The sequence below is a fragment of the Erythrolamprus reginae genome, chromosome 2 (genome assembly GCF_031021105.1).
Source record: "Erythrolamprus reginae isolate rEryReg1 chromosome 2, rEryReg1.hap1, whole genome shotgun sequence".
Lineage (NCBI taxonomy): Eukaryota > Metazoa > Chordata > Lepidosauria > Squamata > Dipsadidae > Erythrolamprus > Erythrolamprus reginae.
The window spans coordinates 6063289-6083226 of record NC_091951.1 but is presented as its reverse complement, the minus strand read 5'-3'; the positions used below and the strand labels follow the sequence as shown (position 1 = coordinate 6083226).

General features: G+C 40.0%; 1 protein-coding gene across 1 annotated transcript in view; it reads right to left on the bottom strand.

Annotated features, from left to right (window-relative positions):
- The window catches only part of LOC139163191 (vomeronasal type-2 receptor 26-like), a 32750-nt gene extending 32453 nt beyond the window's left edge, over window positions 1–297 (bottom strand). The window contains exon 1 of the mRNA XM_070744152.1: window positions 249–297. Coding sequence (XP_070600253.1) covers window positions 249–297 — 49 coding nt within the window. The remainder of the gene's footprint in view (window positions 1–248) is intronic.
- Between the last annotated feature and the right edge of the window lie 19641 nt (window positions 298–19938).

Below are 19938 nucleotides of genomic sequence, written 5' to 3'. Positions count from 1 at the left end.
GATAGATAGATAGATAGATAGATAGATAAATAAATAAATAAATAAATAAATAAATAAATAAATAAATAAATAAATAAATAAATGGGAATCCCTCTTTGTGAAATTGGACCTAGGGGTTCAAGTGGGCTTGTTGCTCATGTACCTGCCTCCTAGCTGTGTGACCACAGCCCTGCCTGCATTATTCAAGGAGGTAGATGGGTTGGCGCTTGAGTTCCCCAGGCAGATTGTCTTGGGGGACTTCAATGTACCATCACTCAGGGAATCCTCTGGGTTGGTGCAGGAGTTCATGGCCACCATGGCAGCCCAAGTAGTTCAGGGTCCAACTCACAAGGAGGGGAACACTCCCGACATGGTATTCTTCTCAGGGCAGTTGAGCAATGATCTGAGATTAAAGGGCTTAGATATCTTGCCTTTCTCATGGTCAGATCATTTTCTGCTACGGCTTCATTTTAGGACTTCCCCACAGGGAGGTGGAATTGATTAGGTGGTTCTGTCCAAGATGCCTAATGAACCCAGAGGGCTTTTACAGGGTGCTTGGGAAAATACTGGATTTGCTTATACACAATTTGGCAGAGTCCCTGATAACAGCCTGGAATGTGGCCGTGGGGGGGGGGGGGGCTCTGGAACGAATTGCGCCTTTGTGACCTCTCTGTGGCAGGAGACCCACGAGATCTCCTTGGTTCATGGACTTTAATAACTTTTTCGCTGATAAAGTCACTCAGATCTGGACAGACCTGGACTCCGACAAGAAGGCAGTTTTGACTGACAATGAATCAGTTGAAGTGACAGGGACCTGTCTTAGTCCAGTTAGGTTGGAAGATTTTGACCTGGTGATGGTTGATGAAGTAAACCAGGCCATTGGAGCTGTGAGCTTCTCTACCTGTTTATTGGACTGATGTCCCTCCTGGCTGGTCTCTACCAGTAGGGAGGTGACAAGAGGCTGGATCTAGGTGGCTATCAATGCTTCATTGATGGAGGAGTACTTCCCATCTCTGTTAAAGGAGGCGGTGGTGCATCCCCTCCTCGAGAAGCCTTCCCTGGATCCAGCTATTTTAAATAACGATCATCTCGTTTCCAACCTTCCTTTTTTAGGGAAGGTTGTTGAGAAGGTGGTGGCGCTCCAGCTCCAACAAACTGGTCCTAAGATGAAGCCGATTATCTGGACCCTCAACAGTCCAGTTTCAGGCCCAGTTACAGCACTGAAACTGCTTTGTTTGCACTGATGAATCCTTTCTGGCAGGCCTGGGATGGGGTCATTCCTCTGTCCTGGTGCTTTTTGACCTCTTAAAGACTTTAAATATCACACCCATGATATTCTTCTGCGCCGGCTGGAGGGGTTGGGAATGGGAGGCACCATGCTACAGTGGTTCTCCTCCTACTTCTCTGGTCAGACACAGTCAATGTTGGCAGGGGGGCAGAGGTTGACTCCTAGGCCCCTCCTCTGTGGGATTCCTCAGGGGTTGGTCCTTTGCCCCCTGCTGTTTAATATCAGCTGTACATATCCACTCTGTGTCAATTCAGTGAAGCAGTGGAGGTGATGTGCTGGTGTCTGGAGACTGTTAGGGTTTGGATGGGTGTTAACAGACTCAAGCTCGACCCCAACAAGTTGGAGTGGCTGTGGGATTTGCCCCCCAATGACAATTCTATCTGTCCGTCCATTTCCCTGGAGGGGAAACTTTGGACCCCCTCAGAAAGGGTCTACAACTTGGGAGCCCTCCTTGATGCATTTAGAACATCACCTATAGACTGTGGCAAAGGAGATATTTGCACAGGTTTGCCTGGTGCACCAGTTGTAGCCCTATTTGGACAGGGAGTCTCTCCTCAAAGTCACTCATGCCCTCATTACCTCAAAGTTCAATTACTGCAATGTCTTCTACATGGGTCTACCTTTAAAGAATGTTCAGAGACTACAGTTGCATGAACCATTATGGGCCTTCCATGGTATACCCATATTACAACATTACTTTGTGAGCTACATTGACTACCGATTTGTCTCTGAACACAACTTAATTATTGGTCATGAATTATAAAGCCCTACATGGCTTAGGACCAGGTTACTTATGAGACTGTCTCCTGCCTCATGAATCCCATCTATCAAGCATATAGTATAGTATCTGATTGGACCTAAAGATAGAGCCTTCATTGTGGCAGCTCCGCCCCTTTGGAATCAACTCCCTCCACAGATTTGTACCACCCTCCTGGCCTTTCATAATGTTTTAAAAACGGCAGGCTTGCGGCCATTGAGCTTTGGCCGTATGTATGATTGTGGATGGTGGGTAATTGTTTTTTTAATAATTGAGGTTTTTAGATTAGATTTAGATTAGTTTTTATGTTGGATTTCTTATATGTTCCAATCTGTATTTATTCTTGTTTTGTAAACTGCCCTAAAGGGCGGCCTAGAAGTCTAAATAATGAATAAATAAAATAAATAAACAATGGGAAGGGAAAGAGTTGAATGTGTGGGTGGTGGGTAGGATCTCTTTTTTGATGGTCCATCACTGGAATCTGTAGCTATGTACAGAACCAGGTCTTAAGTCTTAAGGCTTCAGGAACAAATGGTTGTACAGTAGTACCTCTAGATACAAGTTTAATTCGTTCCAGAACCGAGCTCGTATGTCGATCAACTCAGATCTCGAACGAATGCCTTTAGACTTTGTTTTTCCCCCGCCGAGATAACCAGAAGTAAGGATTCTTGCACCACCTAGTGGAAGCTCGGCTCGTATCCCAAATTTGAGCTCGGGTGTCGAACAGAAATTTCGCTCCTATCGTGGCTCGTAACTTGGAATACTCGCATGTGGAGCAGCTTGTATCTAGAGGTACTACTGTATTTTATTTGATGCTCATAATATCCAAACTTTGAAATAAAATTCTGTCCCCTGTGAAAGAGAAGTTCCACCCCTTGCAATGAAGGCTTGTCTATCCACCCATTTTGTTTCGTTCAATTTCATCATCATTTGTGACTACAACTGAAGTGTAGATTTTTAGTATGGTGATGTCCCAAAGGTGCCTTTTCAAGGGGCAACTAGACTGCTTTGTTTTTCTTTGAAGACATTTGACTTCTCTTCCAAGAAGCTTCTTCAGATCTGAGTGGACAGTGAGGAATGGAAGGATTTATATTCCTTACATCCTGTTGGAGCAGGAGTCTTCAACCTTAAACACTGTTTTTCACAGAATAAAAATCATTGGGAGCCAATAATTTAACAACTAGTGTGACTTGGTGGATGTGACAAACTCAACATCACTCACACCCACCCAGTTACATGACGCCCCAGCCATGCCTACCCAGCCAGTCAGTAGGACAAATAACCAATTTGTTAAATGATTTGCCACAGCCAGCCATATTATATCCCACATCTTGCCACACTCAGCCTCCGGTGTATTTTTCTGTCTCTCTCTCTCTCTGTCTGTCTTTCCCTCTCCCTCCCTCCCCCCCTCTCTCTCTAACTCTCTCTCTTCCTCTAACTTTCCCTCTCCCTCTGTGTGTGTGTGTGTGTGTTTCTGTCTCTCTCTATGTCTGCTTCTGTCTCTATCTCTCTAACCTTTGTTGGTGCTGAATTATTATTATTATTATTATTATTATTATTATTATTATTATTATTATTACTAGCTTGGGAAGACATGTGACCTGCTCTCTACTCTGTGACGCTAGCCCACACTATGCCACAGCTAACACTGCTGCTGTTGCCAGGGGTGAGTGGGACAGGGTCACATTGTGGCTCCACGTTGTAAAGGGCTCCAGGAGGAGGAGGGGACTCCATTTTTGCCATTGTGAAGCACACTAGACTTCACTGTGCTGCACAAGGCACTGTGAGAGCAGGGGGCAAGCTATAGAGGCAGCAAAAACAGTGGCATTGACCATTTCTCTCAGCAGCAGAGGGATGAAATGAGGGAGCTACAGCAGATGGTTAAAAGAGCCACATGACATTAAGCTGGTGGGGGTAGCCAATACCCTAGAAGACAGGCTCAAATTACAGAAAGACCTAGACAGACTAACAAAGTGGGCCCACACCAACAAAATGATGTTTAACATCGACAAGAGCAAAGTCCTTCACCTAGGCAGAAAAAACCCTGGACACACATACAACCTGGGAGAAACCCCTCTTAGCAGTAGCGACTGTGAAAGAGACCTCGGAGTCTTGGTGGACAATCAACTAAACATGAGCCAACAATGTGCAGCAGCAGCTAAAAAATCCAACACAATCCTAAGCTGCATCAACAGGGGAATACACTCCAAGACCAGGGAAGTCTTAATACCACTCTACTACACCCTGGTCCGACCACACCTGGAGTACTGTATTCAGTTCTGGTCACCACACTTCAAAAGAGACATTGAAACTCTGGAGAAGGTGCAAAAAAGAGCAACCAAGATGATTAAGGGATTGGAAACCAAGACTTACGAAAAGAGACTGAGGGAACTGGGCATGGATAGCCTAGAGAAAAGGAGGGCCAGAGCAGACATGATAGCAGTGTACAAGTATACGAGGGGATGTCACAGAGAGGAAGGGATCACTTTAGTCTTCAGGGCACTAGAGGGTCGGACGAGGAACAACGGCTGGAAGCTGACCAAGGAGAGATTCAACATGGAGATAAGGAGGAACTTCCTGACGGTCAGAGCGATCAACCAATGGAACAACCTACCAGCGGACGTTGTGAACTCCAACACTCTGGACATTTTAAAGAGAAGATTGAACTGCCACTTGACTGGTGTACTATAGGGTTCCTGCTTGGGCAGGGGGTTGAACTCGATGGCCTTCATGGTCCCTTTCAACTCTAACAATTAATAAATAAATAAATTGCCAACTCTTGTTTTAGAGTGTCATTGAAGCTACTTGGGGTTGATCTTTATCCCCTGGGTCACCAACATATGGTAAATTGGTGTGGAGCTTTCTTGGAACTGCTGAAAGAACTATGTTGTGGAATGGAGATGGATGATGTCATATTTCTCTCCCTCACCCCACTCTGGAAAACGTTGTCTCCTCTGCAGATGCATTATGTTACTATAGCTATTTCATTTCTTATCTTGTCCTTCTCTAGTTTCACAACAATTTAAAGTATTAATTATTTAATTTTACACTGATGATAGCTTAAGTTAGTCTTACATTCTTTGTACGTTTATTTCCGTTGATTTAAATAACCATAATTGCCAAAACAAGCATGCAAATGCAAAGACTGCAATAAATAATTAAGTATTATGAGCCTGAGAAACTACTTCATGATCGGATACTGACTTTTATCATTAAATGTTCCTTAGTATTTAGATCTGGTCTCAGGATGATAATGTAGCACTTGGGGAAGAAGATGAAGCCCAGCAGGCCAGCACCAGAAGCCAAAATGGAGAAAACCTGCACGGCCACCATGTATTTCCCTTTGGAGCTCAAGTAAGTGGGTAGGAAGGAGATCCAGACGCTGCAGAAGACCAGCATGCTGAAGGTGATCAGTTTGGCTTCATTGAAGGCTCCAGGTAGGTTCCTGGCCAGGAAAGCCACTGTGAAGCAAATGGCAGCAAGAAAACCCATATAGCTGAGAACAACATAAAACATGGTGACAGAACCTTCCCTGCACTGAAGGATGATCTCTCCAGTTTGAGAATGCAAGTCACAGTCAGGAAATGGGGGAGAAACTCCGAGCCAGATTATACAAATTACTATTTTTCCAGCAGAACCAGAAATTATTATGTAGTTGGCCAAGCTCTTCCCCAAACATTTCCTCACTCTGTTCCCTGGTTTCGTGGCCAGGAAGGCCAAAACTACCATGATTGTTTTGGCTAACACACTAGACACAGCTACAGAGAAAACAATGCTGAAAATAGTTTGTCGGAGAAGGCAGGTGGCTTTCCTTGGTCGGCCAATGAAGAAAAAGGAGGACAAGAAGCAAAGCAAGAGGGAAACCAGGAGGATGTAGGACAGATCACGGTTGTTAGCTTTGACAATGGGAGTTTCTAAGTATTTAAGGAATATGACCAAAACAATGCCTGTTGTTACAAACAAGAGTACAGCAAAGGAAACCAGGATGATGCCCAGATGTTCTTCATAGGACAGGTAGGTTATTTTCTTGGGGATACATTGGATTCTGTCATCAGTAGGATATTCATCATTTGGGCACTTGGTGCATTTTTCAGTATCTGAGAAAAAAGTAAGTAATATTACTTTTATAGTACAGTGTTCCCTCAATTTTCGCGAGGGATGCGTTCCGAGACCGCCCACGAAAGTTGAATTTCCGTGAAGTTGAGATGTGGAAGTAAATAAAATATTTTTGGCTATGAACAGTATCACAAGCCTTCCCTTAACACTTTAAACCCCTAAATTACAATTTCCCATTCTCTTAGCAACCCTTTAGATTATTACTCACCCTATTTATTTATTAAAGTTTATTAAAAAAATATTTATTAAAGGCGGACAAAAGTTTGGCGATGACATATGATGTCATTGGGCAAGGAAAAACCATGGTATAGGGAAAAAACCTGTGAAGTATTTTTTAATTAATATTTTTGAAAAACCGTGGTATAGAAGATGTTCGAACCCGCGAAAATCGAGGGAACACTGTAATTGGTAAATTGAAATATAGATATTTCTGGTTGCTCATCTTAAACAAGTAGGAAGATTACCTCCAGGTTTTTAAAAGACACAATATATACGACTACCTTATGGTAATCATTTTATCCCAATGCCTGGAAGAACTAGACAATGTCATATGGTGGGGCCGAGGGGAAGCCTTGTGAGTGGAGGGCCAGGCCCTCTGAAATCAGCTCCCCCCAGAGATTCACACTGCCCCCATCCTCCTTGCCTTCTGCAAGGGTTTGAAAATTCATTTGTGCTGTCAGGCTTGGGGCCATTAGTTTCCAGCCCCCTGTCCGATGTATGAAAATGTATATTTGCCTATTTGAATGGGGATGATTGATTTTTAAACATGGGTTTTCGATTTTAAATGTAATAATAATAATTAATTTAATAATAAATTATTAGATTTGTATGCTGCCCCTCTCTGCAGACTCTCTTCTTTGTATTGTTTTTTATAGGTTGTAAGCCACCCTGAGTCCTCAGAGATGTGTTGCATATAAATCCAATAAACAAATAAATAAATAATAAACATTCTCCAGAGGTTTAGGAGGATGGGGGGGCTGTTGAGTTTCAATGGGAAGAGTTTTCCATAGGGCAGGAGCTGAAACAACAACAACAACAACAACAATAATAATAATAATGTCTCTTTTTTTTTTACAAGTGGAACACTCAAAAAGGAGACAGAAGGCCTAATACTGGCAGCACATGAACAGGCCATTAGAACAAATGCTGTCAAAGCCAGAATTGAAAAATCAACAGACGATCCAAAATGCAGACTCTGTAAAGAAACAGATGAAACAATATATCACATACTCAGCTGCTCCAAAAAGATCACACAGACTGACTACAAGCATAGACATGATGATGTGGCACACATGATCCACTGGAACTTGTGCCAGAACTACCATTTACCAGTGGCAAAGAACTGATGGGATCATAAGCCCGAAAAAGTGGTCGAAAATGAGCAAGCAAAACTACTGTGGGACTTCCGACTTCAGACTGACCGAATTCTGAAGCATAACACACCAGACATTGTGATCGTGGAGAAAAAGACAGTATGGATGATCAACATCGCAATCCCAGAAGACAGCAGAATTGAGGAGAAGCAGCTAGAGAAATTAGTGAAATACGAAGATCTAAAAATCGAGCTGCAACGACTCTGGCATAAGCCAGTGAAAGTGGTCCCAGTGGTGCTTGGCACGCTGGGCGCAGTGCCAAAGGATCTCAGCGGACATTTGAAAACCATCGGAATTGACAAAATCTCCACCTGTCAATTGCAAAAGGCCACTTTACTGGGATCAGCAAACATAATTTGCCGCTACATCATGCAGTCCTAGGTGCTTGGGAAGCGCCCAAGTGGTGATGAAATACGAAATCCAGCATAGTGATCTCGTTTGCTGTGTTGTACTGACAATAATAATAATAATAATAATAATAATAATAATAATAATAATAATTTATTACATTTATATGCCACCCCAAAAGGCAACCTTTTGAGGATCCACATGGTGGCGATGTTTTAGGGAACAGACCAACATATATTATATGATGTATGTCTGACTTTGCTGTCTTCAAAAGAGTGGCCTTTATCATCTAAATACAGATGGATTACTGAATCTTGTCCTGTTCTCCTATGTTGTGCCATGCATTTGTGAAGTGATTGTTTTGTTTCTGCAAAGTAGAGGTTTGCCCATGTCTCACTGCTTTCTACTGCACATATACCACATTGCTCATTTTGTATCTGGGTGTTTTATCTTTGGAGTAGACAAGCTTCCTGGGAACCCTGAAGCCTCCAACATGTCCTCTTATGGGTCTAAGATTTATTTATTATTTATTTATTGGACTTTTATGCCACCCCTCTCCGAGGACTCAGGGTGTCTTACAACATATAACGGAACAATATATAATGTCCTAAATCCAATTAATTTAAATTTATAATCTAAAAAACCCAGAAAACCATAAAACACTGACTCTTCTTCTATAGTGTATTTTGGTGTTTAAGGTGTGGATGAATATTGTGTTCATTGAAAATATATGCATTGATATATATATGGATATATGGACAAGTTAAAAATCACAATGAAGAATAAAATAGTCAAGTTCACATGTGTCTTTTAAAATGCACTTTGATAAAATGTTCTGGTTGAATCCAATGCCCTTTCCTCTGGTGTATCTCACCTTCCTGCGTGGAGATGGTCCCCTCCGGACAAGGAATACAATCATAACAGCAGATTGGTTCTTCTTTCCGAGCCCGTTTTACAAATCCAGGGTGACAATTGTCCACACATTTGGACAGAGACAGAGACTAAGCAGAAAAACAAAATTCATTCCAAATTATCTGCCAAATTTTTGTTTATTAGATTGATTGATTGAAATAAAATGAAACTGCTTAAGAAAGAAATTTCTGGGCAATAGATCAAGACTATATAAAATGTTAGAAAGCCACTCCCCTTTGAATCTAATCCATATATTTCTTCCAGTTAAGATATTAAAAATATCTTCACAAACAGGGACTGTCAACCAGGGCCGGATTCCAAAATATTTTACTGCTGCTATGTGAGCATGGCTTAAATTTGTAGGTGTGTGGCTTAATTTTGTGGGAGTGGCTTGATTTTTATTTTATTTATTTTATTCATTTGTCCAATACATAAATACATAGGAAGAAAATAGACATGTGATGATATAAAAGAGGGTGAAAGTGAACTTAGAGGAGAGGATATATGAAAGGAACAGAATGTATAAGATAGGTGAAAGAAAGGAAAGACAATTGGACAGGGGACGAAAGGCACACCAGTGCACTTATGTACGCCCCTTACTGGCCTCTTAGGAACCTGGAGAGGTCAATAGTGGAGAGTCTAAGGGAGAAGTGTTGGGGGTTAGACACAATTGAGTCTGGTAATGAGTTCCACGCTTCAATAACTCTATTGTTGAAATCATATTTTTTACAGTCAAGTTTGGCGCGGTTCGTATTAAGTTTGAATCTGTTGTGTGCTCTTGTGTTATTGCGGTTGAAGCTGAAGTGGTCATTGACTGGTAAGACATTGCAGCATATGATCTTGTGGGCAATACTCAGATCGTGTTTTAGGCATCGTAGTGCTAGGCTTTCTAGGCCTAGGATTGTTAGTCTATTTACGTAGGATATTCTGTTTCATGTGGAGGAGTGAAGGGCTCTTCTGGTGAAATATCTTTGGATATTTTCAAGGGTGTTGATGTCTGAGATGTGGTATGGGTTCCAGACAGATGAGCAGTAGTCTAGGATGGGTCTGGCAAAAGTTTTGTAGGCTCTTGATGGGCATGTAATCTAGTGGGAGTGGCTTGGCAGTCATGTGACTGGGTGGGCATGTGACTGGATGGGCATGGCTAACTTGATGTCACTCATGTCAAGGATTAGATTTAGTGTTAGGGTGCTTGGCCTCACCTCACCTCAAAGGCCTCAATGAAATACAATTTCCCTATCTGTTTACTGTCAGTTATTTTGAATTTGCATTGGAAATGTGGCAGATATTATTATTATTATTATTATTATTATTATTATTATTATTATTTATTAGATTTGTATGCCGCCCCCTTCACAGACTTGGATACCAGGCACAAGGTAGTTTTCTCAATAAAGACATGTCAGTTCTTTCTTCAGAAGGCTCTTTTACTTCTTCAATAGTATCAAAAAGTAGCTATTTACTCTACACAACATTACAGAACAAACCAACCCACCAGCCACTATCAGACCACACTATACTAAATAACTAAACCAAACCATCAAATCAGACCACACCCATACAAAAGGTGTATTCCATTATATATATGTACTGACCAATCAGATCATAGAACAGATTGTATCATTCTGCTGAAGCACCATGGCTCAGCATTCATTTTACTTCTACTGTATTTGTAATATTAATTCAGGTTTATATCCTGACACCCCTTCTAATATTCAAGTACATAATGTTGTGGTTGGATCATTATGTGAACACAAGAACAAGAGGACACAATCTGAAGTTAGTTGGGTGAAAGATCAAAAGCAACATGAGAAAATATTATTTTACTGAAAGAGTAGTAGATCCTTGGAACAAACTTCCAGCAGACGTTGTTGATAAATCCACAGTAACTGAATTTAAACATGCCTGCGATAAACATATATCCATCCTAAGATAAAATATAGAAAATAGTATAAAGGCAGACTAGATGGATCATGAGGTCTTTTTCTGCTGTCAGTCTTCTATATTTCTATGTTTCTATGATCACAGCCAGGTCCTCTGGCAACAGACTTTGAGCCAGATGAACCGAGCTTTGACGTCACAAAGACGTCCTTCCTGGCCGGCCACGTTTTGGCCGGCCAGGAAGGACGTCTTTGTGACGTCAAAGCTCCGCCCATGGAATTCCCTATTGGGATTCCCCACCTCCTTTCCAGCCTCCCGACCGGCCCGACAGCTCCGCACCTCTTTTGAAAGCTAACAGCCAGACAGCGAGGCTTCTCAGCATCCTCCTGAACCCGAACGCCGCCCCCGAAATTTTGCCAAACTTCCGGGTTCGGCATTCAGGAGAACACCGAGAAGCCCCCCAGCTATTTCAAAAGGTGACAGCCGGGCGGCGGGGCTTCTCGGCGGCCTCCCGAACGCCGAACCCGGAAGTTCGGCAAAAGTTCGTTTTTGGCGTTCGGTTTCGGGAGGACGCCGAGAAACCCCCCAGCTGTTTCAAAAGGTGACAGCCGGGCGGTGGGGCTTCTCGGCAGCCACCCAAACCTGAACTTTTGCCAAACTTCCGGGTTTGGCATTGGGAGAGAGCTGAGAAGCGCACGGCTGTTTCAAAAGGTGAAAGTCGGGCGGCGGTGGGGGTTTTTTCTTACATGCATTAACTCGTTTTACATTGTTTCCTATGGGAAACAATGTTTCGTCTTACGAACATTTCGCCTTACGAACCTCTTCCAGGAACCAATTAAGTTCGTAAGACAAGGTATTACTGTATTTCCTTTCTCAGATAGATATTTAAGATAAGGTCCTTTCTATTGAAGAATTACAGTTTTGCTGTTAGTCGCTACTTCTGTCCAACTCTTTGAGCCCTCAAGAACCATAGCACTCCAAACCTGACTTCCACTACCTCCCAAAATTAGAATTACAATAAGATGACATGGAAAGACAGAGCCACATTTATTTATGACTTAAATTTGGAGAATTATTTGTTTTAGTGGAAGACTTAAGACAGCTGACAATTAAGATAAGCAATTGCATTCAAATGGTTTGTAGATGGCTTAGAAGCCAGAGACATAGAAGAAACATAGAAACATAGAAGACTGACGGCAGAAAAAGACCTCATGGTCCATCTAGTCTGCCCTTATACTATTTCCTGTATTTTATCTTACAATGGATATATGTTTATCCCAGGCATGTTTAAATTCGGTTACTGTGGATTTACCAACCACGTCTGCTGGAAGTTTGTTCCAAGGATCTACTACTCTTTCAGTAAAATAATATTTTCTCATGTTGCCTTTGATCTTTCCCCCAACTAACTTCAGATTGTGTCCTCTTGTTCTTGTGTTCACTTTCCTATTAAAAACACTTCCCTCCTGAACCCTATTTAACCCTTTAACATATTTAAATGTTTCGATCATGTCCCCCCTTTTCCTTCTGTCTTCCAGACTATACAGATTGAGTTCATTAAGTCTTTCCTGATACGTTTTATACTTAAGACCTTCCACCATTCTTGTAGCCCGTCTTTGGACCCGTTCAATTTTGTCAATATCTTTTTGTAGGTGAGGTCTCCAGAACTGAACACAGTACTCCAAATGTGGTCTCACCAGCGCTCTATATAAGGGGATCACAATCTCCCTCTTCCTGCTTGTTATACCTCTAGCTATGCAGCCAAGCATCCTACTTGCCTTTCCTAACACAGAACTGCCAATGCAATACTCAGATTGAGGATTCCTTTTCCCCAAGTGCATTATTTTACATTTGGAAACATTAAACTGCAGTTTCCATTGCTTTGACCATTTATCTAGTAACGCTAAATCATTTACCATATTACAGACCCCTCCAGGAATATCAACCCTATTGCACACTTTAGAGTCATTGGCAAATAGGCAAACCTTCCCTACCAAACCTTCCCCTATGTCACTCACAAACATATTAAAAAGAATAGGACCCAGAACAGACCCTTGTGGCACACCGCTTGTAACCTGTCTCTGCTCAGAATACTCGCCATTAACAATAACTCTCTGATGTCTATGCTTCAGCCAGCTTGAAATCCACTGAACTATCCAGGGATTAAATCTAAATATCATTTCATTACAAAATAACCCTCATTATTTCATTTGTCAAAAAGGCAACTTTCAATCCTTCATTTTTCTAACTTAAGGCATTATCTCATATTGGACAAGTCATTGTGGTTCCATTTTGATTGAACACCTTGGATCAACTTCCTAGCAACAGGAGGTTTATCCCAGTAAGGTGCAACAGAGGCATAAATTACTTTGGTCACATATGAGCTCTTTAAAAATAACTGAGCCTGCTCTTTCAGAGGACACTAACATCAACTACACAGAACAAAAAAGTTTCCAATTTTTTCCCTTCACCTTGTTGAGCAACTTTAGCCGTTCAAGAACATCTTGGTTGATAATAAGCTTCTGTCTTTCAAGACTCCCCAATTGCTCTTTGATGGGATCCTTCTTGGGGAAAAGCAACCAACTTATGATATTCAGATCTGCTGCTACTTTTCCACTTTGGTCCAAGTATAATCTCTCCCAGGAAAAATTCCAAAACTCATTCTTCTCCAGAAAGGGATGGAACTAGAATGGAAACATCCAGGAATTTTGAAAGGAGCAATTTTAAAGCTCAGCCTGGGAACAAGAAATGTTCAGCCTCCCTTTCAATATTTGCCTAAATGACAATAACATTTAGACTGACACATTTGATATTATTTTTGTCTGCAAAATATGGCTGCATGCATCCTTCCCCAACTCCATCGCCACATCAAGAAACTACCTTGTCTTCCAGTCTGAACGTGAATCCTGCAGAGGAGATGGAACACTTAAAAACACTTCCCTCCTGAACCTTATTTAACCCTTTAACATATTTAAATGTTTTGATCATGTCCCCCCTTTTCCTTCTGTCCTCCAGACTATACAGATTGAGTTCAAGAAGTCTTTCCTGATACGTTTTATGCTTAAGACCCTCCACCATTCTTGTAGCCCGTCTTTGGACCCGTTCAATTTTGTCCATATCTTTTTGTAGGTGAGGTCTCCAGAACTGAACACAGTATTCCAAATGTGGTCTCACCAGCGCTCTATATAGCGAGATCACAATCTCCCTCTTCCTGCTTGTTATACCTCTAGCTATGCAGCCAAGCATCCTACTTGCTTTTCCTACCACCCGACCACACTGCTCACCCATTTTGAGACTGTCAGAAATCACTACCCCAAATCCTTCTCTTCTGAAGTTTTTGCTAACACAGAACTGCCAATACAATACTCAGATTGAGGATTCCTTTTCCCCAAGTGCATTATTTTACATTTGGAAACATTAAACTTCAGTTTCCATTGCTTTGACCATTATCTGTGATCTATCCCTAAATGCCACACTTCGCTTCTTACCTTGTTACAGAGCCCCAGACTATGGCATCACCCATGCGGACAAATTAATCTCACTACTAATGTGGACTGCCTCCTGCCATATCCCCTTATCTTCTTTGGTGACCTCAACCTACCCCACATTAACTGGACCCTAAACAAATGCACTACAGAACCCATCCATACAACTCTATACAATGCTGGTAACAATCTGGGACTCGACCAACTAGTAACAAACAATACTAGACTCAACAGCTGCCTAAACCTCATATTCTGCAACATCAGAAGTGCAATTTATTGTCTTGTGTATTTATATTTGTAAATAAAAGTTATTATAAAAAAAGAAGAAGTGCAATTTATGAACTACAAATAAAAGATAAATAAAAAATATTTTCCAACAGTGACCACAGCATGATTAACTTCAGCCTCAACCCACGCCACTCCAGGAATCACCCTAATAATGTGACACCCAAGTACAATTTTTAAAAAAGCCAACTATGAACTCATAGACACCAATCTCTCAACTCTTGATTGGCAAACTCTATTCTTTGGCTGTAACACTGCTGATGATCTCTACAACATATTCTTGCTTGAAATCAAAAGAATTATCAGACTTCATGTACCACTAATAACTACAATAAGTAAGAAAAACAACCTACCCATCTCAATAAGAAAACTACAATCCCCCCCAAAAAATCTTTCTTGCAGAAAAACATAAAAGGTCATGTAGCCAACTTCAAAAGCCACTACAAAAATATATGGCACCAAATAAAGACAGAATGCTTCACTATCATTGCAAACAAGAGGAAAACTCCTGCACACCAAATCCAACCATGCCTTCTACAACTTTGTAAATAATAAATTCAAGGACTCAAGACTCATCCCACCACTAAAAGGACCCAACAACAAAGAATGTTATGATGAATCAACCAAAGCTAACCTCCTCAACACATTCTTTGACTCAGTTTTTATAAACAGCAACAGCTCATCCCCAAAATTCCCTAATCGCACCTCAAACACTCACAACAACTTAACACAAATAGACCTCCATACCTGCCATGGCTCTAGCCTTGGAGCCCCCAATCTCTCTTTCTTCTCCATTTTTCTCCTTCTAGATATTGAGTAATATGCAACATTCAAGGCATGGGCCAGAGTCTTAATAACACTATAAAAACGGTGGTCATTTTTCATCTGAATACTGTTCTTTTTCTCTTGCATGTCCACTGGTGCTATCTGGGTGCATCGTCTTCGGCCCTTGACCGAAAGGACATGCTTTGAAAAAGAACAGTGAAAAGACTGATCTTCAAATTTGGCATCTCTGAAAAGATTGGATTGAAAGGCATCGTCATTTGACCTTTTTTCCTGAAAAGCAAAGGTCCAAATACTATGGATATATTTAAAAAGTGTACTCCTAGCCATTTTCACTTTCTCCACAATTGTGGTGATCCAGACTTTCCCTTCAATGGGTCCTGGCAAACCTTCAATTGCTAATTGGATGTGGTGAACTCTATCCACAAGGGAAGCAAATTCTATGAAATGAACAAAGACATTGACTTCTTTCCACTTAGAAATGGCATTTCTGAGAGGTTCTGTATCTTTAGCCATTGAAAATTGTTTTGAGATAACAACGCAAATTCCATTTCTGACAAGCATAGGAGTGAAAATTCTAATGAAAAGTTCTCCCTCCTCTGTGTCTGTTGAAAAGAGACCAATCAAAGTCCATCTGAAATGGAGGAGGAGTTGGACAATTCCTGAGTATTGGAACCCCTTATGGGGCAGCATTTGATGGAAAAAGGGGATTTGACTTTTATCACTCAGAGCCTCTGAAACAATTCCAAAACTGATCTGAAAAAGCAATGAAGAATATGTATTATAGTATATATAAGCTTTTAACATATCCAGTATGGTTCTCACAAACGTATTAGAATAGTTTATTGTTCTTAACCATTAAGCTATATCAAGATAACGAATACAGTAGTACCTCTAGATACGAGCTGCTCCACATGCGAGTATTCCAAGTTACGAGCCGAGACACGAGCAAAATTTCAGTTTGACACCCGAGCTCAAATTTGGGATACAAGCCGAGCATCCACTAGGTGGCGCAAGAATTCCATGTTTCCAGTTATCTCGACGCAAAAAGCAAAGTCTAAAGGCATTCGTTTGAGATGCGAGTTGATCGACATACGAGCTCTGGTCTGGCACAAATTAAACTCGTATGTCGAGGTACCACTGCACAAGCATATTAGCAAGATTGAATGAAATCATTTGTCTAATCTTGGGTCTAAGATACTGCTCTTTCTCTTTTCTAATAAAATTGACATTTAGATAATAGACGTGTTATATCTTCTATCTCTAGAGCACTGCAATTTCAAATCAGTTCATTTTAAAGATTGGCTTTCTCCATATTTAACATTGTATCCAGTTGCTTAAAGCTTATTCAAGTAAGATTTAAGCAACTGGATTACTTGGAGAGGGGGCATAGTCAGCTGTCGTGGAGACATGGAGTTCTCCATGCTTCACACGGGAAACCCAAATCCCAGATCCTCCCAGAAGGAGAGATGAAAAAGGGGACTTGGTCAGCAATCTTTTTTGGGGTCGGCATACCCCAGAGAGAACTGGCATGGAACCTCCACCGGCAGCGGTGTGAAATTGGCTCTTTAGCCATCCTAGCCATGGAGACTACATTACAGAATGATTGAATTGAAATGTTGGATGTCATCTGAGAAGAAACGAGAACTAAGTGTTATGCTGGAGGACAAAAAGAAAAGAAGCCTAAACTTATGCTGAACTATTTCGCTGGAGAAAAAAAAATTATAGAATTTTTTATTATTGGTTAATGAAGAAAAGATTCAGAAAAGGTAGGGGAATTGCTAATTAGATATCAGAAGAGTTCAATTAACATTGAAGACTTGAAAAGCTACAACTAAATCCCACATGGGTGGAATTTAATTATTTATTTTAATTAAAATTTGGGTTTAAAGGGAACTTTAAAACTTAAAGTTTAAATATTTTGGACTTCAAAAAGTTTAAAAGACACTTTGGGATTTTGGGACTGTGCAGTACTGCCATCTGCTGGTAGAAGATTTGTTGGTGAGAGATTACATATGGTTTACACCAGTCTTTGTTCAGCTGTATCCTTGAAGCAAGAATCACTGGGCTACACAGAATGTTGATGTTTTTCTTTTCTACAAAATGTGATAAAGGGGAAACGAAAGGAGATATTATTGTTGTTGTTTTTGTTGAATTTTGAGTTTGGACTCTAAATGAACTTCAAGAAAAGAGAGAAAGCTATATTAAATACTAAAAATGATCCTTACATATGGAATAGATTAAAGTGACATCTTTTACGCTGTTGGAAAGATACTACTAGACAGCTGAAACAAGTTGCTTCTTTGGATAAGGAGGAGATCAAGATGGAGATTCAGGAGTTAATGTATATCTACAATGATCTTCAAAAAACATAGGGAATGTAAAGATGCAACAAATGATTTGATTGAGCTATAAAGCCCTTCATGGCACCGGACTAGATTATCTACGAGACCGCCTTCTGCCACACGAATCCCAGCGACCGGTTAGGTCCCACAGAGTTGGTCTTCTCTGGGTCCCATCGACTAAACAATGGCATCGGGCGGGACCCAGGGGGAGAGCCTTCTCTGTGGTGGCCCCGACCCTCTGGAATCAGCTCCCACCGGAGATTAGGACTGCCCCCACCCTCCTTGCCTTTCGTAAACTCCTCAAAACCCATCTTTGTCGACAAGCTTGGGGGAACTGAGACATCTTCCCCTTGCCTATGTATTTCTGTGCACAACATGACTGTATGTATGTTTTTATTTACTGGGGTTTTTTAGATTTTTTATATATATAAGTGCTATTTTAGATTTTAATTATTAGATTTGTCTCTATGTACCGTTTTTTATCACTGTTGTGAGCCGCCCCGAGTCTATGGAGAGGGGCGGCATACAAATCTAATAAATACAAATACAAATACAAACTGGAATGAAAAGAAAAACATAGGGAGCCTTGGACATAAAGGAGACTCTCAATAAAGATTGTGATGAAGATAAACAAAAAAATTGAAAAAGATGCTGCAGAACGACAAACAGATTGAGGAGATTTCAGGAAGATATAGAGATAAAAGCAACAATAAGATTGAAAATAGACAAACTAATGGATGTATTACTTATTATGTTGATTGTGCAAAGTTAATTTGTGATAGGTAAGAAGAGGAAATTTATAGAGCCAAAATAAAAAATATTTAGGAAAAAGGTCTGGCTAATGAAAGGGCTAATGGTCTCATGTTACATTATGATTATATTGAGATTAGCACTAATAAGAAATGGATAAGACAATAATAATAATAATAATAATAATAATAATAATAATAATAATAATAATAATAATAATAATGCCGCCCCTCTCTGCAGACTCGGGATGTGAGCAGAGGCACTGGATCTGGCAGAATAAAAACAAAATCAAAACTATAACTAAAATTTAAAAAAGAAAGGAATATATATTTTTTTTTCAATATTTTTTTATTAATTTTCTTTAAAAAAACATACAGACTTACAAACATTTAACATACAGTGTAGGGATGTATCATCCCTGCTCTTCTCAAAAGTATAAATGCAGATACAGAAAAAGGAATACATGATTGAATATCTAATTCAATGCTACTAATACAAAAAATATCTATTAGAAAAAATTGATATCATAAAAAAATTTCTAGCTAGTTTCAAGTCAAAAAATCTTAAAGAGAAAAAAAAGGCAAATTTCTATTCTATATATATAAACTAAATCTAATATAAATTTCAATGAGAAAAAATTATCTAATCTATACTTATTATTACTCTTCTTTCTTTATTTTTTATTCTTATCTATCCATTCATAAACATTGTTCCATGTTTCATAAAATTTGGTTTCTTCCTGTTCATTCAAGCGTCTTGTCATCATGTCCATTTCCGCGCAGTCTAATATTTTTGCAATAACTCCCTCTTCTTTGGGGATATCTTCCCCTTTCCAGTTTTGCGCGTAGATAATCCTTGCCGCTGTAAAAATATGTATAATCAAGTACAAAATTTCTTTTTTGTAATTTTGGTTAGTAATTCCTAGCAAACAAAACTCCGGGGTGAAATCTATTTTCTGCTTTGTGATCTCTTTTGTCATTTTCTCTATCATTTTCCAGTACATTTTAGCTTTGTTACATGTCCACCATTGATGGTAGTAGGATCCTATTTCTTTCTTACATTTCCAACATAGAGGTGATGTCTTTGGGAACATTTTTGCTATTCTACTTGGTGGGAGATGCCATCTATAGAACATTTTAATTTGGTTCTCTTTCAAGGAAACTGACTTTGTCATCTTCCAATTACACATCCAAACTTTCTCCCATGTATCTAAATCAATTTCTTTACCTATGTTTCTACACCAGTGTATCATACTATCTTTTAATGTTAACTCGATATTCTTATGAGTAATCAAATATTTATATATTTTTCCAATTGCCCTGTTTTGATTTTTAGTAATTAAGTCGCTTAACAAATTTTTACTTTTATTGAATATGTAAAGTATACTGTCTTTCTGATATCTAGATCTAATCTGTGCGTAGTGCCACCAATCAATTTGTATCCCTTCATCTTGTAATTTAGTTCTAGATTTTAATTTCATTTGGTTATCTAACAAGTCTTTGTACCTTATATTTCTTGTGTCGTTAATAGAATTTGGGTGTATTATTGCATCCAAGGGGGTGACCCAATCTGGGATTGTTAAAAAGTGGTTTTTCTTTATGTCTTTCCAGACGTCAAATAAATATTTTCTCAACATATG